The sequence below is a fragment of the Aspergillus udagawae genome (genome assembly GCF_001078395.1).
Source record: "Aspergillus udagawae IFM 46973 DNA, scaffold_4, whole genome shotgun sequence".
NCBI lineage: Eukaryota > Fungi > Ascomycota > Eurotiomycetes > Eurotiales > Aspergillaceae > Aspergillus > Aspergillus udagawae.
Window position 1 is genome coordinate 2,188,422 of NW_025091267.1, and position 27,013 is coordinate 2,215,434.

Below are 27,013 nucleotides of genomic sequence, written 5' to 3' on the forward strand. Positions count from 1 at the left end.
TTGGGTAGTACTCTGTAGCAAATCTAACCCATCTGGTTTTGGCCTTCCGAGACGATAAATTACAATTTGATTCCCGTCATCATAACACTAGTTACTACTATCATCTAACATTTTACTAGGATAGCGATCGACGAGGACTAGTGGTGCTTAATGTCTCATTCACATCGTCAGTCACGTGAGTCATTGCGGATGCCTGCCAGGAACACCCACCGTCTTTCAGCATTCCCCTCTTCCGGGCAACAACAACATCAGCGTCGGACTTAGGAATTCGTCGCAACTTTTCGTCTGTATTCGAGCATGCTGCGCCTGTTTCTACGATGATCCACACTTGCTATACGATCCTGTGTGGATTTTCATCCAAATTCCCTACCCGAGTCTGACTGCCGTCTGAGCTTCGATAGCTGTCAGCTCGCGCCGGACCTGGCTCCCAGCATCCCGCACCTGTGGTCAGCGGGAGGGTTTGAATCAGCATTCTATTATTTCTGTCCTCCATCCGCTCAATAACTCTGTGCACACCATGATGCAGTGGTCGTCATTCGTTCAGAAAGCCCAGTCTTTCATCGACCCGGCCAATTTCAACCTTCCGACTCTGACATCCTCCGATCGTAATCCCTCCAAAGCGTCCCTCTTCCGTCAGCAGTTCCGTCTCCCTGATTCCCAAAACCCATTGCAGGAAATAACCGCCGAGTTAATCCTTCCTGTCCCGCATACCTCCCCGTCCGCCGCGTCTCAAGGCGATCAGTCTCGGCCTCTTGACCGCTCAGGCAATCGGTATGCTGGAAGGCTCCATCTGAGCGAACGCTTTCTCTGCTTCTCCACACAGCCGACTAGCTTCGCACCGTCCTCAACCCTCAGTGCCTCTACGCACTGGACCGGTCAGACGAATGGCACCGGGCCTTCTGGCAATGGTTTCACCCTTCCGCTCTGCTGTATCCGGCGGGTGGAAAGGCTGAATAGTCTCAGCCATGTCTTCTCGCTCGCGTTGACTACGTGGAATAGCGCCCTGGGAAAGCAGCAAGCTCCGAATTTTGTTCCGCAGAAATTCACCATCCAGCTGGTGGGGAGCAGGCAGGCCTGCGAACGATTTTGTGATGGCTTAAAGAAGGGTCTGCGGGAAGCGATGAAGGAGATTGAAAACCTACGCATGGTTGTAAATGACTGTTACTCGGAATACTTGCTTTCCGGGGCCAAGCCTAAAGACCAGGATCCAGATAATGCGGAAGCGCGCCAACCGCCAGATGCGGGATTAGGGATGATTTTCCGTTATCCGGGTGATGCTCGCAAACTGCGTGACCGCAGCAAAATGAGACTATGGGGGGAATACTTCAGAGGTATGGACTATTGCATTGGATAAAGAGCGTTCATTAAGATATCTTGCGATCTAGAAAATGGCCGGAACGCAACCCTGGTTCGGCAGCCAACCTTTCATAAGCTAATTCGTGTCGGTCTACCAAATCGTCTGCGTGGGGAGATATGGGAGGTGACCTCGGGGTCTTTGTACCTTCGGCTGAGGTCTCCCAAGCTCTACACGGATACTCTGGCCAAATTCTCCGGCCAGGAGTCTTTAGCAATCGACGAAATTGAAAAGGACCTGAACCGGAGTCTCCCAGAGTACCCCGGCTTCCAAAGTGAAGAGGGCATTGGCCGGCTGCGAAGAGTCCTTACAGCTTACAGTTGGACTAATGCGGAGATTGGATATTGTCAGGCTATGAATATTGTTGTGGCAGCTCTGTTGATGTATGCGAGCCCCTACCCTGCTTACCACCCGCTGCTGACGCGCACAGATATATGTCAGAGACGCAAGCCTTTTTCCTGTTGTCCGTACTGTGCGATCGCCTTTTGCCAGGGTACTATTCGACAACCATGTACGGCACCCTGCTGGATCAGAAGGTGTTCGAATCATTGGTAGAAAAGACCATGCCGGTATTGTGGGACCACCTTTCCAAGTCTGATGTTCAGCTATCCGTCGTTTCGCTTCCTTGGTTCCTCTCGCTATACATCAACTCTATGCCACTTGTCTTTGCATTCCGGGTGTTGGATGTGTTTTTCTTAGAAGGCCCAAAGGTACTCTTTCAGGTCGGCCTCGCCATCCTCCGCATCAACGGCGAAGAGCTCCTGGATGTCCAAGACGACGGGTCTTTTATTTCAGTCCTCAAATCTTACTTCTCGCGCTTGGATGAGTCGGCACATCCAAGATCGGAGAATCCAAAGCTGAGAGCCATCACGCGTTTCCAAGAGTTGATGGTTGTTGCTTTCAAAGAATTCTCCGGCATCACACATAGCACCATCACTGAACAGCGTGAGAAGCACAAGGACGCGGTCCTTGAGAATATCGAGAGTTTTGCTAAACGCACATCTATTCGGAACCTTGGCCCAGACAGCAAACGCCTCAGCATGGATGATCTGGGTCTGATCTATGACCGATTCTACGAAGTGCTGTATGACCGCCAGCAAAGGCAAAGGCTTATCGACGAGGAAAAGAAGCGTCAGGAGAAGAAAAAGGCCGAACGGGCCTCAATACTCGGACCTCCAATAGACCAAGAGGTGGGCCGTGTGGGCCTTGGCCCCAGCCCAACTCATATGGACTACGACGCTTTCCGCGATTTCCTCGCTATTACAGCGAAATGGGCTGTTGCCGATTCTCCCGGGCCGTCGCGAAAGGAGTCATCGGCCGATATGAATGGCAGCTTTAGAGGCTTCGGGAAATGGGTATCTAGCATGACTAATAAGCCTGAACCTGCAGACCACGAATTCATGCAAAGGCTTTTCCGCAAATGGGCCACGGATCCATCCGAAGGCCTAAGCTTGCAAAACGTGGTTAATGGCCTCGCACGGCTGAAGGGCACTCGGGACATCATGAATAGCATTAACTACTTTTTCGATCTGTATGATGACAATGGCGATGGAAAGGTCGACCGGGAAGGCATACTTCGGATGTCAGAAGCGTTGCTCTTCCTTTCTCGCCGAGGTTTTGAGGGTACCATCACCCCGAGTCAGTCTCTGGAAGATTTGAATGACCGGAATCACCCGGAACGGGATAAGCTGAGCACCGATGAAAGATTCCTGGGTAGCGTCAGCTCGTTCATCCGCCGATGTTTCGAGTATGCTGATCCTAGCAACCCCGGGGGGAAGACGACTGAAACCGCCAACGATATAGAGGAGGCAGCTGACAAGATGGGTTCCTTTGCTATTGGAGATGATGACGATGAGGATCTTATCGAGATGGAAGACAATAACAAACCCCAGGAAACTGCAACACCGCAACCACCAGCTAACGAGCATGGTGCCGATGGCAACACAGAGCATAATCGCAAGACATCAGAAGCTGCCAATCCGGCGCTTGATCCCAACAATCCCCTTCATATCACCCTTCCCACCTTCCGAATGGTCATTCTGGCTGATGAGCTGCTGGAGCAATTTTTTGAGACCTTCTTCCCCCAATCGTTCCATCTTTCCGATCATCCCCACCCTGTATCAGCAACCACATCCCTTTCGTCGAATCTCACCACGTTTTCAAACATTGGCGCGGCTAAACCCCACGCCAGCGCCGTATCCGGTGCACCAGTTGGCGGGGCATCCGGCGGCATCGTCCCTCCAGGCAAAGGTCTCCGCGGGGTCCTGGACAACATCGTCTCCGATGGCATCCGAATGGCAGCCGAAGTCAAGAAGCGAATGGACGAGGCTCAACGGGAACTGGAGCGCAATGCTCTCGGTCGAGAAGAAGACGACGAAGATGAGGAGGACGATTTCGATCCCCGCACCGGCGCCGCCGCTTCGGCCGCCATGGTCGGAGGAATATCTAGCTGGGGCGCTGGGGCATACGGAGCCGACCCTGAGCGCCGCAGCGTCCGCGACGCAGACCGTGACCTGCTCGAGGGAGCCGAAGTGCTCAGTGTCCGCGAGAAGGATACCGCCTCGCTCATGGATGGCAAAGACGGACACCGGGGCTCAGGCGAAGGTATTAGTGGTCATACCTCGCATGCAGACACATCAGCACGACGGACATCAGATCCTGAACATGAGGACCGGGTCGTCAGTAAAGTTGTCGAATTCGACTCATAGTCTTGGTATTCGTATTCGTCTTTGTGCTCTAGCATTTTTCATGGAGGTCAACTTCGGATCCGGTGGTTTTTTGGGCGACATCAATGTTCACATCATTATGTTTGGTAGTGTATATTGCATATCTGGTAGGCATTATTGGGGTTCTGAGATCTGAATTCAGTTGTGGTTACAGCTTCGTATATACCCTTCAAGTCTGGAGCGTAGTCTTACAGTCACTGATATAAACCACGAAGGCAATGTGTTCGCATTCCTGTGCACCGAGGCCAGTCCTTAAACAAATACTTGGAAAAATTCAATGCTTCTATCGCGTTGAATGTTAAATCTGAAACAGATGTATGTACATCAATAGACTGGTATCAACATCGTTAATCATGAGAGGTATATGATGTCAGTCACTAGGAGACAAGAGGGTATAATAAGGACATTAAAGAGTCAAATAGTGCGTGAGCTTATCAGCATCAGGTTGTTGTTTGAAACGGTAGATGAAGGAAGTAGTGACGAGAGTGTAGGAAGGAGAAAAAAACGAAAGATGCAGAGAACGAGCGGGTACTGTTACTCCTTCTGTCCCTCGTTCTCGATGAGCTCGAGGACGAGCTGACTTCTCTCGTATTCCGGATGCTGCATGCAGATCTTGACGGTCCGGCCATTACTGGCCATTGCGACGCCGTTGGACAGTCCGCTGGCTAGGTTGATAGAGGTCCCCGAGTTAGTCGGGACGGTGTTCGCCCCTGACCCGGGCAGACTGCTTCCGTCGTCCAGGCAGACGACGTTATGGCCTGGGATGACCTGCCTCAGACGGCCGTTCATGGCGTTGCGGACCTCGACAAAGTCCTCGTTGAAGAGGATCAGGAACTTCCCGTACAGACAGGCGGAATGGGCGCGGCCGACGAACTCCATGATGACGCTGCGGGAGACGTCGCCGTGCTTGTTGACGTACACGGCGCAGTCAGTGTAGGCGACGAGGAATTCGCTGTCGCTTAGTCGGAACATTCCGAGGGGCCGCAGATTACTGATGCGGTGGGCGATGCTGTTCAGCTGCGCTTGTGCCTCTGGGGCTTCCGACCGGAAATCGGGGACGGACCAGGTTTGCTTCTTGTCGAGGGTGAGAATTTCGATGCCCCGCTGGGTGGAGATGGCCAGCGATGAGTGGAACATGTTGATCCCGTAGCTCTCGGCAGGGATGTAGAACTCGTCGTATTCACGGAAGAACTCGGTCTGGGAGCGACGGGTATGGAACAGTCGACTCTTACTGGTGGCGGATTTTTGTAGCACGGGTTCCAGCACCTTGAAGGTCGACGACAGTCCATCACGCTTTTTGTACATCACCAGAGTACGGTCTTTCATCTGACCTGCTGCAAAGAACCCAACTTCCCGGTTTCCGGATAGCTTCTGCGGTGCCCGGCGAGCAGAGTCCTTAGTTGTTTGCGAGGAAACCCCACTTGCAGGGCATACGACGTCCAAGTGGTATGCGATTAGGGACTTGTCGGCAATCAGCAGGAAGAGATTGAACTCTTCAAAGACCGCAATCTGCGACACTCGTATGATCGGGATAGCCTAGTACTAAATTTAGAAGATGACAATAGACGACAATCGAAAGAACTTACTCGAACCCAACCACGAGGGTCATTATACTCGGAAATGTACACGCCGTAATCAGTGCCGACCGCACACATCATCCGGCCTGGAGGCTGCTGGAATACAGTGGCGCAATGGACGCTGGTTCGGCAAACCGGCACAGGCCTAGACTTTGAACCCCCATACCGCTCCTCAACTTCCCGGATGGCTCGGTCCAGAGGGGTGCCTTTGATGGTGACTGTTCTTTTGGAGATACCTGAATGATCGGAAGAGGCAAAGGCCGTGTCAGCCAGCACACGGAGTCGGAAGGGCTCGGCGTTCTGCGTGAAGAGAGCAGCAGCATGTTTCGTCTTAGCTTCCATTATTTTCTCGCACCACTCCTGCCGGTTCTGCGCAGAAAATGCGTATAGGGTAAAGGTTCCGTTCTTCCCAAGGTGTTTGACCTTGAACGGGTATAGGATCTTGTCGTCTTTGGAACTCTCAAGCACCGTGCTTGGTACCATTGTCTTTCCGGAAGAAGAAGCCGTAGAATTACCCGAATTGCCGCTGTTGGAGTGTATGAGGGGTGCAGCAGCTGCACCACGAGTCGCGGCTTGCGGTGGAGTGACCGTCGAAACCCCTCGGACGGAAGACTTGACGACAGGATCATCGTTCGTGCTCTCGAGCACCAAAAGGTCCATTGGAATGGGCAGCTTGGACACATCGTAGCTTTCATATTTGATGCCTCTCGTTGGATCGCGGGTGGTGGACAGTTTGGCAAGGACGAGGTAATGGTCGAAAAGAATGGCATGTGTGTCCACGAGGAAACGAGTGCGGGTCCCAGGGCGCTGCAAGTCTCCTCGGTAGATAATCTCGCGACCAAGGTGCTGCAGATTCAGCTCTACTTCCTTCTTCATCTCCGGTCTAAGCTGCAGCTTGGCGGACAGTTCCATCAGATCGACCTTCTTGCTTGTTTCACCGACCTTGTTATCACATTCCAGCGCCACGACCTTGATCTCCTCAATAGCTTGTGCCAGGTTCGTCTTTTCCTCGGAGTCCTTGACCATGTTCTTGTGAACAGTCGACAACAGTAATGTGTACCTCTGAATGCGAGTAATGGGAGCTTTGAGATAGGTATCCCAACTGAGACGATTCGACATTTTGTGCTCACGAGCCTGGTTCAAGAACTGTCGAAAGTGGGCATTTCTCTCGGTCTCCTTACGAACAAGGTAGTTGGCGTACGGAAAGGTTGCCGCGTAGTCAATATACACCATCTTAGCCTTTCGAATCCACTCCCTGAAAATGTCACTGAAGCCGACAATGAACGGGCCTTGTTCCTTCTGCCGGTACTTGAGCTGCGCGAGGAGGTACTCTTCGTTCACTTTCTTGACCGCATCTACCCTTCCAAAAACATCGTTCAGGAACTTCGGCAATCTTTTCGGCGGAATGATGGCAGGCTGCATATTTGCCAACTGATCCCGGTAGAGTTCACGAAGGACGTCCAGCTGTCCAATAAAGGCATCCTCAGTCGTGACAATCTCGTGCAGATTGTTCTGGCGGTCAACCTCTTTCTTCGGATAAGCCTCCCACACTTCCTTCGGAACCTTGTAGAATGTGACCCAGTCCTCAACCTTCTTTTGCGGTGCCATCTTGTGCGCTTTCAGGTTGACCTTCTTCAGCGTCCGCATGCAATGGTGCGAATAGCAGCGCCCGACAATCTCGGTTTCCTGTTCATGTAGCAGGGGCGAATAGCAACCAGTGCCTGTAATTTGAAACAAGACTCCCGACAGAGTCCCGTTGCCGAACTTGACCCATTCCTCTTCTTTCACCAAAGCCTCCTGCTCTAACATGTTCTCGACGACTCGCGCAGCCAGTGTTTCTGCATCCGCGATGTTCATCGTTGGCACCTTGTGAGTGAACAAAGCGACGATCGCTTCGACAATGGCCGACTTTCTCAGGTCGGTTTCCTCTTCGCACAGATCACGAATCCAGGCAAGGATGGCACTGAGCGCCCAAGGGTCCACGCATTTCCTGAATTGGTCCGAGGACAGTTTAGCCGGATTGAACTTCTTGCGACGTCCTGCAGGGATCGTGGGTAGGTCCAGGGGTATCGCAGGAGCCTCTTGGGCCGCGTCAAGCTTAAAGGCGCCATGCTGTTGCTGTCGAAGCAGATCCAGCTGCTGCTTGTACTTCGCCCGATCCGCATCGGTCTTGGATCTGATAGGGGGGTCAGTCCGGGGTCCAATAGGATGACTTGACAGAGACGTCGACCGTGGCACTTGGGATGTTGGTGTGGACACGGTCGACGCAAACGAATCCGCAGAAACAGGGTACTGAGGGCTTGTATACTGGGTTTCTTCCGGGTATTCACCCGATTCCTGGGTCCTATATGTCCCAGCCGGCATCAGATGGGGCATAAGATCTGCGTTATTCGCTGGTTCGACGGGGGCCGGTGGCAGAGGCCGCATCCCGGGATGGAAAAAGAGTTCCCCTGGCATCCCTCCTACATCGGACCCTTCACTTCCTGAGTGATGTACATCATCGGGATAGGCCTCTGCCTCGTCGCCGTAATCGAAGCTCATGCGACGCTCGTAGGCGCCAGGCTCTGACAGGCCACCAGTGCCTGCAGCATCGACCCGCGCCGCGGAAACGTAGTCGTAATATTGGTGCACCTGATCAGGGGGCATAGGATAGTAGTCATAATCATCCGAGTACTCGCCGCGGTCATCCGCGGAAACGTTGGAGCTGCGGAGGGAGTCGGAGGGGCCTAGCCTTGTGGCTTGATCTACGCCTTCATCGCGAGTCTCGTCTGCATGTTCATCTATGTCAGCATCGTAGTGATGGCGCCCATAATAATTGCCACCGTACGTCGCATTGGGCACGGTGGAATGGAGTTCATCTTGACGAGAGTCCTGGCGAGGTGATGGCGCTCGCGCCGATGAATGACTTCCATAGGCACTGATGATCGATGCATTAGTCTCCCGCCGCGTGCGCGCTTGCTCCCGCTCGGCCTGGATCCTGTCCTCCTCGTCCGCCATTTGCAGCATGGCCAGCCCGGCCGCGGCCTCCGCATCACTGTCGTCGCTGTACGCATCATAGTTAACATACTGGCCTGTGCCGGTCGCCAATGTGCCGTTTGTGTGCGTGTGCCTCTCGTCAGGAGACAATCGCATACTCGAGGTGGCAGTAACGGGAGGAATAGGGTCATATTCTTCTTGACGTGAGGTCTGAGCGTCAACATGCGGTGGCCTAATGCCATAGCGTGTTTCCCGACTCATACGGCCATCTATCACAGCCGCTTCCACCTCCCTCATCAAATCATCATAACCTACTGGTTGCTTCGACCGCGGATCCCTTTCACCGATCCCATTGAGATCATCGAGCGGCGATGAATCGCTGTCTGCATCGATTGGGGGACCGGGCAAGGGCCGCGATTGAGGATGTCGAGTCAACGTATCTGTCCGGCGCGGAGAGGTTTGCGGTTGCGCTTGCTGAATTGGTGGCGTAGGCAGTGACCGCCCAGACCCGCGACGGCTGAAGCTCAGTCGTTTACCATACAAGTCTTCCGCGGGTGTCGAGTGCGCAGGTGGTTCTGGAGGGAGCTCATCAGGATAAGGCGCCATAGCGGCACCCGAGTGATGGGGCGATTGCGCCCCAGCATAAAGGGGAACTTGTGAGCTGTGGGCGTGGGAGCGAGTGAAGGTTGATGCATTGGTTGTTGTGGTCAATGAGCTTGCGGGAGGATAAGGTGCGGTAGGGCTCATTGGTGGGGCGACATTGTATGCTAGAGAGGCAGATGACTGAGTGGAAAAGCCATACTGGGTTGCTGGCGAGTCAGTTCGATACGGGGCCGATGCGCGGCTTCCGTAGGGATGATCTGGTCCTCGAGGGGGAGGGGGAGGTGGCAGGGATGGCTGAGATGGATATGTCTGCGGTGTTTGCGGAGACTGTGCATACAAACTCGCTATACTCGGCTGTCGTTGGACAATTGGGGAACCGTATCCAGCGAGACTCGCCGACTGATACGCTGCTGGATTGTACGGCTGATGGGAAGCGGTCGCACCAGCGGTATAAGCATTGGCGCTGGAGCTGTTATATGTGAGGGGATTGTAGCCTAGCTGCTGTTGCGATGGAGTAGGTGGGAGGGCATATTGCTGAGGATTATAGGCCGACTGCGTTGGAGAGGCGATAGACGAGTATTGGTAGGAATAATTAGACTGAGATGAAGTTCTGTCTCGCGTTACGTGCGACGACCCGCCGGAGGGGATATGCGCGTATCGCGGTCCTGAGACGTCGTCGTATCCGCTGTTCGCAAGGCTATAGGACCCTTGTCCATGCTCAGTGTCATAATTACTGGCTTGCCCGGTATATCGCGTAGACCCGTTGGCAGTTCGGGCGTGTTGAGCACTGGAACCTCCACCGAACAGACCCGCGTCATCCCCCACGTTATAGCTGGGCATCCTCCGTAATTGAGAACTTGCGCTCTGTTGTTGTGCATTGGAGTAGTGGTCATAGCGACTCGACGAGGGAGGTTGCGTGGACGACGAGGTAGGGTTGCTGGACTGGCCGTAATAGGGCGTTTGGCCATTCTGATAGTGAGCCATTGTCCCTAAGAAAGCCCACGACTAGTAAAGCCCGAGGACTCCAAAAGCACGCGACCGATGGATTTATGGCGACGATGAGGAAGGCTGCAAACCCGCCCTATTGAGTCTCTCGGACTCCCTTGGTGTTCGAGACGGTGCTGCGGTGTATGCAGCGCAAGTCGACTGCCGCGGGACGACGGAGACAAAGACAGTCGAACTTGGTCAAATTAAAAGGACAAAGTAGGAAAGGGGGAATTCCGACATGGATCAATTCTCAGGATCAACCCGATGTGTTTCGAAGGGAGAAAAGAAGTCTTGCTGTTAGATTATTTGAGGCTCAGGTGGGCGGACCCGATCGTCACGTATCCCTTGAAGCCTTGGGCCTTAGGCGACAACCCACGCGGGACAATCCAGTGGAACTCGGAAGTGGCTCGTAGTTAGGTTCAGGTCGAAGAGCTAGCAGCAAATGGCCAAGGACAATGATAATAATAATACTATTATTCCCCACACGTGTGTGTGCTCTCATGCTTTGTCATGTTCCAAGGGACTGCGGAGCCACGTGAGCTGTGGAGAAACAATGCACTACTTGCGCTATTAGAACCAACAAGATATACAAAGCACTCAATACTAGTATGATTATCCTCGATATGAATCAAATAATAAGGAGAAAAAAGAGTTGAATACGGACAGTTGGAAAGGACATACCCAAGCTGCAAAAAGGCCGACAGATCCTCATTCAGCTCCTGCGCCCTTAGCACAGCAACACGAAATCATTGGTGAAACCAACCACAATCTGACTCGTTGACTCAGACAAGTCCACTAATTAACTAACAAACTAACTATTGTACCAATTAACATGCTGCTGTATTGTTAGTTCTGTCTCGAAAGTTCAAACTGCTCCGTCAACGGGGAAACCAGACTGAAAACATATACCTTGTGTATCACACCAATATCCCAGTCTACATCGTGGTTCAAGTTACACGTCCTTTGAAGGAACATAACCTTGTGCATAGGTAATCCTGCTGCTAGGCTGAACTATAATGTGTCTTTTCCCCTCATGCTCGTATGTTCATGTCGGCAGCTAAATTCAACTTATTTAGATCCATGAATTGGCTGCTGGGAAGCTGATCCGAACTAGCATTGGGAGAAAACAATGGTGTGATTTTCAACAGCTAGGTATATAAGCCTCGGTAAATGATACATCATAGAGCCCAAAGCATTCAGAGTCGAAGCAGGCATCATAATCGCAAATTTGAAAATAAGACAACAGTATTGCGGAAAAATCGCGCATCCGATCGAAATATAACAGCATAAAAAGCAAGGCATTACTCCATATATTGCGAAGATAAAACTTTTATAGCACTGTCTCCCAGAGGTGGGAAGTGCTTCATTTCCCATCATATACTTGATCAGGTGTCAGTGTAAATTCGCCTTTCGGCAGGTGCTCTGGTTCAACGTGGTCTGGTTTTATATAACGAGCGGTCAGAGCGAAGCGTAGCTTCTTGTCTGGAGTCACCGCGTGCTATCGAAGAATCAGTAATATTTTCTTAATAATGCGCGACTTTGGATTCCATCTACCTCGTAGTATTTCTGAAGGTTCTCGCCGTGCATGACTACCAAGTCCCCATGGTTGAGCTCCATCTTGATACCTATGGGAGCCTCTCCGCATTTGCCCTTCTGCAAGGCCTTGCGCCGCAGACTGTCGTATGTTGTTTGGTCAATCTCGCCATTGGCCAGTTGACTTTTGAGACTCCGTCGTTCGGCTTCCATTCTACAACCCACCAATACGGGGTCATCTTTCAAGAGTGTCTTGGTTTTCGACAAGCCGTTGTAGTACTTGTACTTCATTCGAATCGACATGACCGACTTGGCACCCAGAGAAAGCGTGGCGATCGTTGGTCCGAGAGACGACTCCCCATCGTCATGATACTTGTGTGGCATCAGCAACTCGCTAGGCACAGACATGGCATTCGACATACACCAATCTTCATGTCTTCAAAATAACCAAGCATGAGTAGCTCATTTGGCGGAAGAAAGTTATCTCCACTGCCTGCTACAGCTCGCTCAGTCGCCCACGTCAAACGACCCAAGGCCCGCATGATCTCATCCGGAGCATCAGTGAAGGGCCTGGAGTCCACTGATACAATATATTTGTATGGCATCCCCTTTGAGAAAGTTCAGCGTTGTAAGAGGGCTCAGCACACCATGGGCAACTCACATAATTCACAGCAAAATGTGCGGTGAGGGTTCCAGCCACTGGATATCTGTTGATCAGAAGAACAAGGATGGTCAGAGGAGAAAATTCGCTCGCTTACCAACACTCTGCTGTAATGGATAACGACGCAGCCCGAAGTCAGAAACCTGCAGCTGTCGAAATAGATCGTTTGGCCCGTTGGGACGAGTACTGATTATTCTATTGGCGACAAAGTGAGTAATGCTGCCTACGCCTGGAATTCGGTAGATCAGCTTTCTATACGGAAAGAGTGTCTCATCATCAATGTCTGGTACGGCAAATTTGGAGTCAAAATGACAAGCACGTTTGTTCGGCCCAAGGCTAAAGTCATCAATAACAGATCGTAGAGAGACCGGCTGCACGGTCAGCATTCTCTCGAAGGTGCAGCTTGTCTCGCCTTTTCCCGAGATCAGACTGAGCTCATCTGTGCATTTCCAACCGTGCCAATACTTTCTGGATATGCACTTTTGGCAACGTGGGCAGACAATACCCTTCCACGCAATTCGAGAATAGCTGACGCCTTCTCCATCTTCTTCTAGCGTTGGTAGCAGGTCGGGTACCAGGTCGTGGTGTGGCACTACCTCAGGAGCAGGAGGAGTTCGAGTATGAAGGAAGTTGAGATGGAACGTAAGGTCCACAGGGGCTTCGAAGCCGTTGATTGTCCAGAAGCTGTCGCAGATGGGCTGCAGGCACATCCAGCCTTCATTGTATATACGTGGACTTGCTGTCTGGCAAGCGACACAGTGCTTGATCTCGGCCTGAATCTCAGGGCGCTGACAATATGGAAGAGGAGCGGCAGAGCCTTTGGCTGCCCACCAGCTCTTTGCAGAGAGGTTCAGCTTCTCAAAGCGAACTTTGGCTCCCACTTTGCCTCCGATCCTCTCGCACCAGACGTTCGTAACCCGAAAATAATCCATTACGTTATATCGGTGTGGTAGCTTTCTTCCGAGTAGTGTGTTGCGGTCTCCTAATCGTCAAATCAGAAAAGGAACGGTTACTCTGGCGGCAAGAAGAAGATCCACCTATTATAAGGCCCACTGGAACCCTCAAGTTCATGCTATTGATGAGACTACTGACAGCACTATCCTCGCTGCCTTGATCTCTAACAAGGACGAGGTTGCCATCTGTGTCCTTAGTGCAACCTCCTCCGCTAGTCTTGTTAGGTACGGCAGGTAGGAATGCCCTAGAATCAGGATTGCGCTTACACTCTTGTAACTACCACCTCTTCATCAATGTATGAGCGAACACCGCAGTCAGCGTCCAGCAAGAACCCCCAGCACAGATGGTCACAGTGGTAAGAGCCGCCTTGAACTGCGCGGAACCATGGAAGAGCATCACATAGCTCTGGGCGGCACTTGAAGACCGGGTCAGCCAATATTCCAATGGGGTCGGTGAATACAAACCTCAGCCCATGCGGGAGGCTGGCCATGGGCTGGCTCCGTAACATCATTTGCAGTCACGATTTGCGAGGCAGCACTAGGTGAGACTGGTAAAGTTCAGATATATGTGTGAAAGACCCCGGATGCGGAGAATAGCGCAACAGGAGGCTGGATGAATTGGACTCGTTACCTGTGGACCGAACTTTCCGTATGCGACCCGTCCTCACAGACTTGGGCTTGGGTGCCGGAGCTCTGGCCGGCCTGCTTGGGCTCATACTATACTGCCTTGTAAAATTGGATGCTTTTCACTGAGAGGCGGGATGGATCTGGCTTCTATAAGACGAACTGCATGTAGAATTGCTTCGCTCACTTACAGCTTCTAACGATTCTAGCAGAGATTGTGGGTAGAATGACGTCGTGAATGTATATCCCAGGCTCAAACCTGAACTGTCTCTGAAATCTCCGAACTTCAATCAGCAGAAATCGAGTATTCCCGAGATAGGCACAATGAGGGTAGGGAATTTGAAACAAGTATATAGGAGATAGTAGTAGGTCAGGCCCAGCTCGCGATTGAGAATTCCTGAGACGGAGACGGGAAGCTGGTAGGTATCAATAAGGCGAAACAAATCGCATCCCTAAGTCTGTCAAGAATATATAGTTGATGTTCCCCTCATTGAATCTGATAAATCTGCTAAGCTGCGACCTGAGGGATAAGAAGAAAGATGAGAGAGGAAGACAGAGCTACTCTCTTGCTTGGAATCTTGATCACTGATCGTCACGAGACAGGCGCCTTACCCTGAAGGGAAAGAGGCAGGAGGAAGGTAACTGATGTTTACAGTCTTGACTACAGGGGAAGATTAGCAATTGGGGGAGGATTTTTGTCAGGAAAGTGATAGGGTGTAAAAGGTGTCAGATACATCTTACCAATAATTGATATTTCTGGATATAGCTATGATAAGATGGTGCTGAAAAGTCTGATCATGATGCACTGCACCAATTTCGAACAGGCGGAATTAAGGGACTCTTTTGATGAGCTTAGGAAAGAATATTAGGAAGAAAAGCGGCTTTTGTGCAATTACGAGGTAGCAATGTGTTTCTATGAAAAGCTTTTCAGTTCCAGTTCCATAGAGCAATCATGATCACAGGTTTTGTCATAGACCGCAATGGATTGCTTACCACGGACATGATGTCTGCTAATGCACAAACTTCAACTCAAGAACCACTGGTTGAAGTAGGCCGAGAAAGAAAAAACAGCTCAATGTCAATTCTACGATCAGGAGGAGAATAGTCATTGTAGTCCATCCAATGACTCCATGCCAACAGAGCATATGACATGCCTCGACGATAAGGTATATATCGCTGATCAACATCAGGGTTGATGAGGGATTCTTGCCAGTTGGAGGAGGATATTTTCTACTATGGGCTTTGATTTACTTCCGAGTTCATGACTTGTGCAATACCAGAAGCTAATTCTGGCGCTTCTTTTGTTGAGGAAAACGTAAAAGGCACGACTCTGTACTACAAGTTCATAACTGTATTTGTTAAGCACCTCCTCCGGCCATGGATCTGTAGATCCCAGAGCTAAACTGTACCTGTGCGGGTTAATACTAGATAGTCCTAGTAAGAATAGTTACTGTGGACCCCTTTCAAGCCACCGCAATTCCAAGAGCCCAAGTTGGAGACTCCAACTCTGTCCAGATTTTGGAGATTTCCCTCGGCTGTTTTTCTTCCGCAGACTGCGAAGAGTTTCCGTCTATGCAGGGACATGTGGGATTGGGATCCCTGGATGCTGGCAGAAAATTGGTCATAACTGCATGATATACATTTCGAACAATAAATGTAAACCATTACCACTGATAAGTGAATAGCAAAGGGCTTTCATCAGCCTCGTCTCGTGTTCATGCATATCTCTATATCTTCGGTAAGGTAACACGGGAGTCGAGGCCAGTTGAACCGAATACACCGAACTAGAAAAGTAGCATAGAAGCTTTCCCCGCAGTGCCACCAAAAAAGAACCCGGAGTCAAGTACTTAAAAAAAGAAGACCTCCCCAACTGCCCAGTTACGTCCAAAGCTGTTGACCCCCTGAGTTAGACTAATCAGTAAACAGTATAACTAATCATTATAATCGAGGACTCCCTGCTTCAGCCCTCAATTCTTTTTCCATTTCCCTCATCTTCTCTCCCTTCTCCAACCTCTCGCAGGTCACATAGGTTACTGAATCAGACAACCATGGTCTTTCTCCCATCAGCCACGGCGGGCGAGCTGGCCCCAATTCCCGATAACATTCCCATCAGCGAATTTATGCTTAGTGAGAAATATGGCCGTCACCCTCTTGGCCAGTCGAGAGATCCGTACACCTGCGGACTCACGGGGAAATCCTACTCTGTTTCCCAGGTTTCTGAACGCGTCGACCATCTGTCTCGGGCGCTTGCCAAAGAGTTGAACTGGGCACCTAACAGCGGCACCGAATGGGACAAGACTCTGGCAATTTTCAGCTTGAACACTGTAAGTGCTTTGATGTTGGATCGCTAGGAATCGCCAATATTAATCATGGATTCCTGGCTGTTCTAGATTGACACGCTGCCCTTATCCTGGGCTGTCCACCAGCTTGGCGGTGTCGTGTCACCGGCCAATGCGGCATATTCGGCGGCCGAGTTGAAGCATCAGCTGCTTGACTCCAAGGCAAAGGCGTTATTTACCTGCGCTCCTCTGCTTCCTACATCTCTGGAAGCCGCCGCAATGATCGGCTTCCCGAAGGATCGGATTTATTTGCTGGAAGTACCGCCCCAGGCCGGTGGTGGAAAGGAGGCTGGATCGGGCTTCAAGACCGTGTCTCAATTGATAGAGACCGGGAAATCGCTCCCCAAAGTGGAAAGGTTGAATTGGAGCGCAGGTGAAGGTGCTCGTAGAACCGCTTTCCTGTGTTACTCTAGTGGAACGTCGGGTCTGCCTGTAAGTAAATCGAACTCTCACTCTACAACCCGACTACGCTGATGTTTCATTTTGTTTTAAGAAAGGGGTCATGATCTCTCACCGCAATGTCATCGCGAATACCTTGCAAATTACAGCCGCCGAGAAAACATGGCGGGACTCCCTGACTCCAGCTGGCGGACCAAGATACACCGACATCGCGCTGGGTCTTCTACCCTTCAGTCACATTTATGCGCTGGTGGTTATATGCCATGCCGGGCCTTTCAGAGGCGATCAAGTTATTGTCCTGCCGAAATTCGAGCTCAAATCGTATCTCTCTGCAATTCAAAAGTTCAAGATCACGGCCCTCTTTCTGGTAAGTGGCACCAACTCGCACATCGAAGATACGATAGAGCAAATGCTGACCGGGTATACCTTCTCTAAGGTCCCTCCAATCATTATTACCATGCTGCGAAACCAGGATGTGTGCCTCAAGTTCGACTTGAGCTCGGTCACAACATTATTCACAGGTGCAGCACCATTAGGAATGGAGACGGCGGCCGATTTCCAGAAGATTTATCCGAAAGTCACAGTTCGTCAGGGCTACGGTAAGCATTGACTCGAATCAAAGCGCAATACATTCGGACTCTAACCCCGACAACGTAGGTCTTACTGAGACATCGACTGTCGTTTGCTCGACCCATCCCACAGACGTATTCCTCGGCTCATCCGGTACCTTGCTTCCTGGTGTCGAGGTACGCATCATGACCCCTGAGGGCAAGGAGGTAACCAGCTACGACACACCCGGTGAACTCGTTGTGCGTAGCCCAAGTGTGGTTTTGGGTTACTTGAACAATGAGAAAGCTACCAAGGAAACATTCGAGGACGGATGGATGCGCACTGGTGATGAGGCTGTCGTTCGGGTGAGCCCGAAGGGTAGGGAACATATCTTCATCGTCGACCGAATCAAAGAATTGATCAAGGTCAAGGTCTGTCAACCCCTGAGATGTATATCTTCGCTAGCACTCAGTTTCGATTGACTAATGCTACATCGTAGGGCCTACAAGTCGCTCCAGCGGAGCTAGAAGCTCATCTGCTCACCCACCCAGCAGTCGCAGACTGCGCCGTGATCGCTATTCCTGACGAGGCCGCTGGTGAAGTGCCCAAGGCCATCGTGGTCAAGTCAGCCTCCGCTGGCAACGACGATGAAGCTATTATCAAATCTATCAAGAAGCATGTGGAGGACCACAAAGCCAGACACAAATGGCTCAAGGGAGGAGTCCGCTTCATCGATGCAATTCCCAAGAGCCCGAGCGGCAAGATTTTGCGCCGATTGCTCCGTGACCAGGAGAAGGAGCTGCGGAGAAAGGCTGGAGCCAAGTTATAAATCAGTCAACTAGATTCTGATGTTCTGGGTAGATAAGTCTCGAAATATAGCGTGCGTATCTTCGTACTATGATATATTTATACAAAACAGCACAGTATACTTTACGATTCTTCAGAAGTTCAGTCTGCCCAACAAAAGACAGCGAATAGGATGTTTGCATTGTTTGATAGGGGCGCGGGGAGAAAATGAATTTCTAAGCGGGGTGTTGACTTATCGGACGGATACTGATTGATCAGCAAGGAAAAAAACATTCGAAGCTCTTCTGTATAGGATTTGGAGAATCTTCTGCAGTGTGTCCTGAGAATAAGAGAGCGAAAAGGCCTCCCGGATCAGCACATTTCTCAGAGAGCGCCTTTGCCTTCATCCTTCCGTCCTCTTCAGAGGCCATTTTCCTTTTACTCTTTTCAAGTCCTCAATCAACTTCCAAAATGTCCTCTTCACAAGACCCCCACCGTGAGGCAGACCAAGATGCCTACATTGAGGCCGACGAGGCGGAAGAGATCTTCACTCGCGATGAAGACCACCCTATGGACTCGGATCCCGAGGACGCAGACCAAGCCATGACATACGAGGACCAAGAAATTACATTGCAAAACGACTCTTCAGCTCACTTCGACGGCCACTCAGACTCCGTGTTCTGCGTAGCACAACACCCGGTTCACAACAATATCGTTATCACTGGATCTGGCGACGATACCGCCTACATCTTCGATTCGACGCCTCGCGACGAGCGGCCTGTCCTCCCCCAGAGCTACGAGTCGAATCCGCAACCAAAGGGTGAACGAACATCGCTAACGCCTATTTCCAAGCTGGATGGGCACGCGGATACCGTCAATGCGGTCGCATTCACCGAACCGAAAGGAGAATATGTCGTGACGGCGGGCTTGGACGGTCGGCTGCGGGCATGGCGCGATAACTCGCCCCAGTTGACGGGACTCTCGTGGGAATTTGTCGCAGAGTCTCAGGAGGTGGAGGAGATCAACTGGGTTGCCGTTTGCCCCTGTCCCAATAACGATGAGGAGAAGCGGAATGTCATCGCTCTTGGTGCGAACGACGGCAGCGCCTGGGTCTTCCGTATTAACCACAACGACTCCGCCGAGCCCATCTCCATGATCCAGACTTTCTTCCAGCACACTGCGTCCTGCACGGCTGGTGCGTGGACTCCTGATGGTAATCTGCTCGCTACCGTCTCCGAAGACGGCAGCTTCTATGTTTACGATGTCTGGGGCGCCGCGGCGGCAGCTGGTATTTCCTATTCAGCCGGCACCAGCGCCGTTGTCGGCCTGACCGCCGAGGATCAGCGCTTCGCCGTGGATGGTGGGTTGTACTCCATCGCGATTTCTCCAGGCGGTGGTATTGCCGCCGTTGGAGGAGCCGAGGGCCACATCAAGGTCGTCGGTCTTCCTCGCCTTGTGTCCGCCGGTGGCGCCGCCAAGTCCAAAGCCAAAGGCCCTGCCAACCAAGCCGCAAGTGGCGCCTCCGCTGCTGGTACGATCATGGCCTCGCTGCAGGCTCAAAGCGATGGCATCGAAACGCTCTCTTTCTCCTCTCCGCCATTGACCCTTCTCGCCGCAGGCTCGGTCGACGGCTCAATCGCCCTGTTCGATGCCGCGCACCGGTTCGCCGTACGTCGGCATATCAAGGAAGCCCACGAGGGCGCCGCAGTCGTCAAGGTGGAGTTCCTGCAAACAAATCTGGCCGCTCTCGCGAGTCGCCCCGCTGCTGCGGCTACGCAGGGACGCCCGTGGCTTCTCACCTCCGCCGGCATGGACGGCGTCGTCAGACGTTGGGATGCTCGTGGCGGAACTGCAGCTGCAGCTGAGGGGTTATTGAAAGAGTGGAAGGGCCACTTGGGCCTGGTGGAGAATCCAGAGGGGGAGCAGTCGGGAGGCATTATGGGCTTTGTTCAAGGGTTTGATGGAAAGAGGGTCGTCACCGCTGGTGACGATGGTGTTGCGTTGGTCTTCGAGGAATAATTGGCCCGCGGTAAATAGAGTATTACACGTATAGACGGGAGAGGTAGCAGTTCATGACCCTGAAAAGTTAATGCATTTGACGACTCTAATGGTTCATCCAATTCAATTTACACTCTCGATTCACACATCCGAAACATTGTGCTAATGAAAAGATAATCCTACGGCCACCGTAGACCCGCAGAATAGAAGAAAAATCAGCAGTTTTAGTGTAACAGAACAAACAGCATATGTACATCAATCAAAACAATCATCCCAAGCGCCATCTCTAAGATCGAGAGCCTCATCATCCCAACCCCACGGCAGCGGCAGTGCAGCTTGCCTTGCCAGCTCACGCAGTCCCACAGCAATGAAGACATCGTTCTCCATGGACCTTTGCAGCGCATCCATCCTTAGCCGGGGTATGCGTGCTTCCGCCGCGAGTTCCATGCACCCCACATCCTCCCCATCTCATTTCCAGAAAGCACGCTTAGTGGTGTCCCTCACCGTGATGGTGCTCGTCCTTGAGGAAGAAGTGCTCGTATACGCAGTAACCGGCGAAGGCGACGCTGGCGATACCGAAGCCGGGGAAGATACGCTTGAAGCGGTTAAAGCGGCTGAAGGGACCGTTGTATCTCCATGCTTCACTGCGGGGAGAGTTAGTAAATGCTCAATTGGATAGTGAGTGATTATCGGAACCGTACTATCGGGCCCAGGGATCTCTCTTGGCATAGACCGAGCGAGGGGAGGCCGCGGCCTTGAATTCGTTGATGTCGAAGCCGGTGGGGTTGGCCATGTTGAGTGATGAGGATGGGAGGAATGTATGCAGATTTGGCGGGTAGAAAGAGGACGGAGGTGAGGGTGTGTCTCCGAAGTTCCGGAGGTTCGCGAGAACAGGCGAAAGTAAGGTGATTCTGAATTAGTCTCCACCGAGGAGGAACGGGAGAAGTTGAAGCTGTACAGGACAAGAGAAGAGGGCTTGGCACTCGGGCAGCTGCGCTAAGCCGGATTCGGCGACGAGAGCTTGTCCGCCTTTGTGGTTCTGCAGCAGCGAGGAATCTCCAGCGCGAAACTGGAACCCCATCGATTCCACTCCTCTTGAATATCAGATGCCTGACTACAACCCCGCGCTGCAGACGACAATATGCCACCTCCTGTCGGCAGATACGGGCCTTCTGGCCTGAGCGGTCCTTATACACATTTACAACAAGTGCATCTCCAACAACAACAACAGCAACAGCAGCAAGCTCAACATCATCCGGCCCATGCCCAGTCGGCCAACACGGCGCTCCCTCCTCCCTCCCTTGGCGGCCACCCTGGTTTTGCGGCCGGCAACCCGAACACTAACATCAATCCTTTTACATTATCAGGGACAGGGATTGCGAACGGCATGTCTGTCGCCGGGTTTACGGGGGCTGGTGATGGAGGGGGCTCTGGCTTGGCGAGCCATGCGGCCCAGATCGGTTTCGCGAGAGGGGCACAGATGCAGCAACAGCAATTACTTCAGACTCACGATGGTCGGTTAGCTCTCGAGACGAAAGCGGGCGGCGTGAAGACTCGGATACGGGATGTATGGAAACACAATCTAGCCCAGGAGATGGCCGTTTTACGGCAATTGGTCGAGAAGTATCCTTACATCAGCATGGTATGGCTGCCTTGGGATGAAAGCGATCTGACTAGAAGCCGAAGTACTGATGCCTCGCACAGGATACCGAGTTCCCTGGCATTGTCGCTCGTCCCATCGGATCATTTACGAATAAAGCCGATTATCACTACCAGACCCTTCGATGCAACGTTGACCTCTTGAAAATGATCCAACTCGGGATTACCTTGTTCTCTGCCGACGGGGAAGTCCCTCCGCCCAATGCTACAGATGCAAGCGGACAGCCATTGGGAAACAGCCTGGTTCCCGCCCCGTGCACATGGCAGTTCAACTTCCGCTTTTCATTAGAGAACGACATGTATGCGCAGGAATCGACAGCCATGCTCGCCAAGGCCGGTATTGACTTCAACATGCACGAAAAGAATGGTATCGATCCTTTTGAGTTTGGAGCCCTTCTGATCAGTTCTGGACTCGTCCTACTCGACGATGTACATTGGGTTTCGTTCCATTCCGGCTACGATTTCGGCTACCTAATGAAGATCATGTTGTGCAAATCTCTGCCAGAGAGCGAGGAGGACTTTCACACACTTCTGAAGATTTTCTTTCCATCGTTATACGACATCAAATACTTGATGAAACATGCAGGACGTAACCAAGCAGTCAACGATTCGCCGCTGACTCCAGCCGCCGCGCAGATCTTGACGAGCCTGGGCCAAAAGTCCGGTCTTCAGGACATTGCCGACGAGCTCGGTGTGAAGCGGGTCGGCATTGCGCATCAGGCGGGGTCTGACTCACTCGTCACGGGCGAGATCTACTGGAAGATGCGTCAGCTGATCTTTAATGGCAAGATCGATGAGGCTAAGTACTCGGGGCAAATTTGGGGTCTGAACGGCCAAATGCCTGCACTGACATATCATATGCAACCTCATCAAACACCGAATCTCAACGGAGCCACTATCTACTCGGCAGCCGGGACACCGAGCACACCCAATACCGGTCGTCAAACTCCTCAACATCACGGTGGGAATTTAGGTGGTGCACTGACTCCTGGTGGTGCAGGTGGAGTCTTGGGGGCGTTTCAAACAGGGAAGGCATGAGCTTTGTTTCATCGGGTCCATACTTTGCTTCTCTTGTTGTAAGGTGTTAAATCAGGGTAAGGTTCGGAGGGAGTTTATGACATGCTTTTGCATTTGGTTTCTCCTTGGGCCTCGTTTGTCCTGTATAGGCTTCTTCCTGTTGTCTCCTGTCCTTCGGGCAATGCTTTGGGTGCGTTGACCGGCGTCCACCGTTCCTCTTCGCCTTTCCTCATGGTCCATCGCAGTATGTGATGGCTTTCGCTTTGGTGGTGGGACATGGATTTGATACGATATGATGGATGTACATAGCTTTGTGGCACAGCTTGTGCTATCTCATTGTTATTTCTTTTTGCATTTTTCATCCGCTATTCGATTTTCTCGGTTCATCATGAGGGTCTGTGACTTCCGTACCACCAGTCTGCGTTGGCAGTATTCGTGGATGGTGTGTTCGGTGTTTTGGTGGCACAAATGAATCCTTTTTAAGCTCCAGTGTCCTTGTCCCTTTGGTTCCCAAACGCTCTAGGTCCACGATCACGATTCTGGGGACAGTCCGAGCTCATATTCCTGTCCTTGATTGAGGCGCAATTGCAAAGGTGGCACACGTAGCTCGGTGTGAGCTTGGCTCTGTAGGCCGTACCTTATCCGAAGCAAGGTTCCAAGATCCCCGCAGGCCATTGGTATGCATTTCTCACCGTATGCACGAAGATTGAGAAATACTATTAGCAAATGCATCCGATATGATCCAGCGACGAGATACCCCGCTCTCTGAACGAAGCTACATACTCAACTTGACTCGAGATGGAAGCACCAAGACAAGCATCCCATTACCGCTTTGGGCTGAGGTACACCACATTGCCCGCTATGCCCAATCAGGAAATGCGATCCATGCCTCTTATCGGTGTGATAGCAGCCATCATCAGTGGTCGACGATGAGGTGTTAATGCAATCATGCAGTCATGATTGCGGTTTTATATTTTGCTCCCTCCCCTGCTGGGGAGAATCTTTGTTCTAAGTGCTTCAGTCAGGCATCTTTGCAACAGCCTTATTCTATCAATAGCCATACTCATTTGCTTCATCCTGAACATCCTCATTGTGATATAGTATGGTTCTTGAGCGCCTTCAGCAGCTGGCCTACCAGGTCGGCGCCTCTTCACCTCCACCTCATCCCTTTGACCCTCTGTCAACAAAAGAAATCGACACGGCAGTTGCTATCATCCACAAGGAACATGGCAAGGTCAATTTCAACGCGGTGACTCTGTATGAGCCTCGGAAGGCGGAAATGATGGCCTGGCTCGCAGATCCTAAGAATGTGCCTCGACCAGCGCGTGCTGCCGACGTCGTTGTAATCGCGCCTGGTGGTAAGGTCTACGATGGCATTGTCGATCTGGATCAGAAGAAGATCGTCTCCTGGAAGCATACGCCGGGTGTGCAGCCGCTTATCACGATGGAGGATTTGCAGGAGGTTGAGCATATTGTTCGGAAGGATCCCAAGGTGATTGAGCAGTGTGGGATTCTGGGGATTCCGAAAGAGGATATGCACAAGGTTTACTGCGACCGTGAGTTACCATTGTGTGATTTGACTTGCTGGTGGAGTGTTTCTGATTTTGGCATAGCTTGGACGATCGGCTACGATGAGCGCTTTGGGAGTGACGTCCGTCTGCAGCAGGCGCTGATGTACTACCGGCCCCATGTTGATGACTCCCAGTACACATTTCCTCTGGACTTTTGTCCGATCTACAATGCCGAGACCAAGGAGATCATCCACATCGATATCCCACCAGTACGACGGCCCATCAGTAGGGCCCCGGCAAACAACTACCACCCGGCGGCAATCGAGAAGGATGGCGGCTACCGGACAGACATTAAGCCAATCCATATCACTCAGCCTGAGGGCGTGTCTTTCCAGCTGGACGGACGCACCATCCAGTGGCAGAATTGGAGTATCCACGTTGGCTTCAACTACCGTGAAGGCATTGTGCTCAATAACATCACCTTCAATGACAAAGGAAATGTTCGACCAGTCTTCTACCGTCTCTCCCTGGCAGAAATGGTCGTCCCGTACGGTAACCCCGAGCATCCGCATCAGCGCAAACACGCTTTCGATCTAGGCGAGTACGGCGGTGGATACATGACCAACAGCCTGTCGCTCGGATGTGACTGCAAGGGTGCTATCCACTACATGGATGCCGCCTTTGTCAACCGTGCCGGTGCCAGCACCATCGTAAAGAACGCCATTTGCATTCATGAGGAAGATGCCGGTATCCTTTTCAAGCACACCGATTTCCGGGACGACTCCATCATCGTCACCCGTGGACGCAAGCTGATCATCTCACACATTTTCACCGCCGCCAACTACGAGTACTGCGTTTACTGGATCTTCCACCAAGACGGCACCGTTCAGCTCGATATCAAACTAACTGGTATTCTTAACACCTACGCCATGAACCCCGGTGAGGACACCAAGGGCTGGGGTACCGAGGTCTACCCCGGCGTCAACGCTCATAACCACCAGCACTTATTCTGTTTGCGTATCGACCCCAACATTGACGGTCCAAACAACACTGTCTTCCAGGTGGATGCAGAGCGAGGCCCTGGTGAAGTAGGAAGCGCAGAGAACAAGTACGGCAACGCCTTTTACGCCAAGAAGACCAAATTCACCACGCCGCTCGAGGCCATGTCGGACTACAACGGGGCCACCTCCAGAACCTGGGAGATGGCAAACACAAACAAGCTGAACCCCCACAGCAAAAAGCCGGTCTGCTACAAGCTCGTCAGCCGGGAGGTTCCCTCACTGCTTCCCAAGGAAGGCGGGTTGGTCTGGAAGCGGGCCGGCTTTGCCAGACACGCTGTGCATGTCACCAAATGTGAGTATCCCCTTGCGATTTTGTGCGCTCAGTCAAGCTAATAGTCTATGCCAGACTCCGATGACCAGGTCCACCCTGCAGGTCGCCATGTCCCGCAGACTTCCGGTGAGCCCTCCGAAGGCCTGCCAGCGTGGATTGAATCAGCGGGCCCCAACTGCTCAATTGACAACACGGATATTGTCCTCTGGCACACATTCGGCCTCACTCACTTCCCCTCTCCTGAAGACTACCCTATCATGCCTGCGGAGCCAATGACTGTGCTCCTCCGCCCTAGAAATTTCTTCGCTCGCAATCCGGCGTTGGATGTCCCTCCTAGCTACGCCAGAACTCCTTCGCAGATAGCCGCGGGAGCAAACGCATGTTCCTGCAAGAAGAGTGATGGGTCCAGTGTCCAGGTCTGATGTATGATTTGCTAGATGTTATTGTGATTGGGTTGATCGTTTGCATTGCAGGGATGTCCGTTTGCCGGCTTTGAGCGTCTTTCGTCCCAGGTTTTTGCACTTGCTTCTTCTTGTATATACCATGGCCCATTACAGCTGAATTTACTAGTTTATACTCATGCGGACGAGGCAGATGTTATTGGTTCAATCTTATGGCGCAGCTACCCGGTCATGCTATTCACTCCTTAGAGATGTCTGGCAAACAAGCAAAGTGAATACGTCTTCAGACGGTATGTACAGAGGAGACTATTGAATGAGGTCCTAGGCCATTTATTGCTGTATATTCACTGCAGCTTGGTCGCAGACTTCACTGGCATAAATATTCCCTCAGGCACACCCTTCTCCGTCGCTCACTCATGCCTCTGCCATCCATTTCCTTGCTATATACATTACAGTCATCAGAATGTTCTGCGATGATGGCTTGCCTATGGATGTCCTTCATCTTTGGCGTCGCAAACCGTCTGAGTTGATTGGCCCTCCCGAGTAATCAGACTCTCTATTGGATTTCCTAGTTCGTACATCATGAATTCATTTCAGTCGAGATCCGTCTCCATCCCTTCACCAGTCTCAATACATGAACCTCAACCCGTACGGCCTGGCGTTTGGTCAGCCACCTGGTCGTCGCCGCTGTCTGAAGTCTTGAGCAACTTCTCCATCTTCCTCGACGACAAGCGTTTCTCGAAGCCTAAGCGGAACAACTCTCACGAATATATTGGCCAATCAGTTGCTCGAATGTGAACCTGGGACTCCTCTTTACGTCCTGTCTGGTTGGGATAAAGAAGATGTTACGAACGAGTCGGACTGGGCTGGTTATCTCAAATATTGAACTGGTGTTCATGGCCGCTCCTGGCTGGCAAAGCAAGGGTATGGACTTACGTTCTCCAAGGCATTACTTTGGCTAATGTCAACCAGAGACTTGATAGTCTCAGGGACCGCAACGAAAAATCGAACCAAACGATTGGTAGGAC

The 27,013-nt window shown here is 51.8% G+C and overlaps 8 protein-coding genes across 8 annotated transcripts; 5 read left to right on the forward strand and 3 right to left on the reverse strand.

Moving 5' to 3' along the window:
* Positions 1–517: 517 nt before the first annotated feature.
* On the forward strand, positions 518–4,062 carry Aud_006153 (GTPase-activating protein; the record flags this gene model as incomplete). Its single annotated transcript, XM_043291059.1, has 3 exons — positions 518–1,331; positions 1,386–1,737; positions 1,785–4,062. 3 exons carry the CDS (start codon positions 518–520, stop codon positions 4,060–4,062), a joined length of 3,444 nt encoding a protein of 1,147 aa, XP_043146994.1.
* Positions 4,063–4,614: 552 nt separating this feature from the next.
* Positions 4,615–10,220, reverse strand: Aud_006154 (putative Rho guanyl nucleotide exchange factor; the record flags this gene model as incomplete). Its single annotated transcript, XM_043291060.1, has 2 exons — positions 4,615–5,616; positions 5,667–10,220. 2 exons carry the CDS (start codon positions 10,218–10,220, stop codon positions 4,615–4,617), a joined length of 5,556 nt encoding a protein of 1,851 aa, XP_043146995.1.
* Positions 10,221–11,586: 1,366 nt separating this feature from the next.
* Positions 11,587–14,086, reverse strand: Aud_006155 (uncharacterized protein; the record flags this gene model as incomplete). The annotated part of the gene is made up of 9 exons (XM_043291061.1): positions 11,587–11,721; positions 11,778–12,128; positions 12,179–12,364; positions 12,418–12,455; positions 12,515–13,399; positions 13,455–13,582; positions 13,638–13,786; positions 13,836–13,918; positions 14,002–14,086. 9 exons carry the CDS (start codon positions 14,084–14,086, stop codon positions 11,587–11,589), a joined length of 2,040 nt encoding a protein of 679 aa, XP_043146996.1.
* Positions 14,087–16,042: 1,956 nt separating this feature from the next.
* On the forward strand, positions 16,043–18,110 carry Aud_006156 (acyl--CoA ligase; the record flags this gene model as incomplete). Its single annotated transcript, XM_043291062.1, has 5 exons — positions 16,043–16,318; positions 16,385–16,765; positions 16,827–17,331; positions 17,390–17,712; positions 17,781–18,110. 5 exons carry the CDS (start codon positions 16,043–16,045, stop codon positions 18,108–18,110), a joined length of 1,815 nt encoding a protein of 604 aa, XP_043146997.1.
* Positions 18,111–18,538: 428 nt separating this feature from the next.
* Positions 18,539–20,086, forward strand: Aud_006157 (WD40 repeat domain-containing protein; the record flags this gene model as incomplete). Its single annotated transcript, XM_043291063.1, has 1 exon — positions 18,539–20,086. One exon carries the CDS (start codon positions 18,539–18,541, stop codon positions 20,084–20,086), a length of 1,548 nt encoding a protein of 515 aa, XP_043146998.1.
* Positions 20,087–20,552: 466 nt separating this feature from the next.
* Positions 20,553–20,858, reverse strand: Aud_006158 (NADH dehydrogenase [ubiquinone] 1 beta subcomplex subunit 3; the record flags this gene model as incomplete). The annotated part of the gene is made up of 2 exons (XM_043291064.1): positions 20,553–20,709; positions 20,767–20,858. 2 exons carry the CDS (start codon positions 20,856–20,858, stop codon positions 20,553–20,555), a joined length of 249 nt encoding a protein of 82 aa, XP_043146999.1.
* Positions 20,859–21,206: 348 nt separating this feature from the next.
* Positions 21,207–22,762, forward strand: Aud_006159 (CCR4-NOT core DEDD family RNase subunit POP2; the record flags this gene model as incomplete). The annotated part of the gene is made up of 2 exons (XM_043291065.1): positions 21,207–21,707; positions 21,770–22,762. 2 exons carry the CDS (start codon positions 21,207–21,209, stop codon positions 22,760–22,762), a joined length of 1,494 nt encoding a protein of 497 aa, XP_043147000.1.
* A 1,081-nt stretch (positions 22,763–23,843) lies between these two features.
* Aud_006160 (peroxisomal copper amine oxidase) lies at positions 23,844–26,006 on the forward strand (the record flags this gene model as incomplete). The annotated part of the gene is made up of 3 exons (XM_043291066.1): positions 23,844–24,297; positions 24,355–25,605; positions 25,660–26,006. 3 exons carry the CDS (start codon positions 23,844–23,846, stop codon positions 26,004–26,006), a joined length of 2,052 nt encoding a protein of 683 aa, XP_043147001.1.
* Between the last annotated feature and the right edge of the window lie 1,007 nt (positions 26,007–27,013).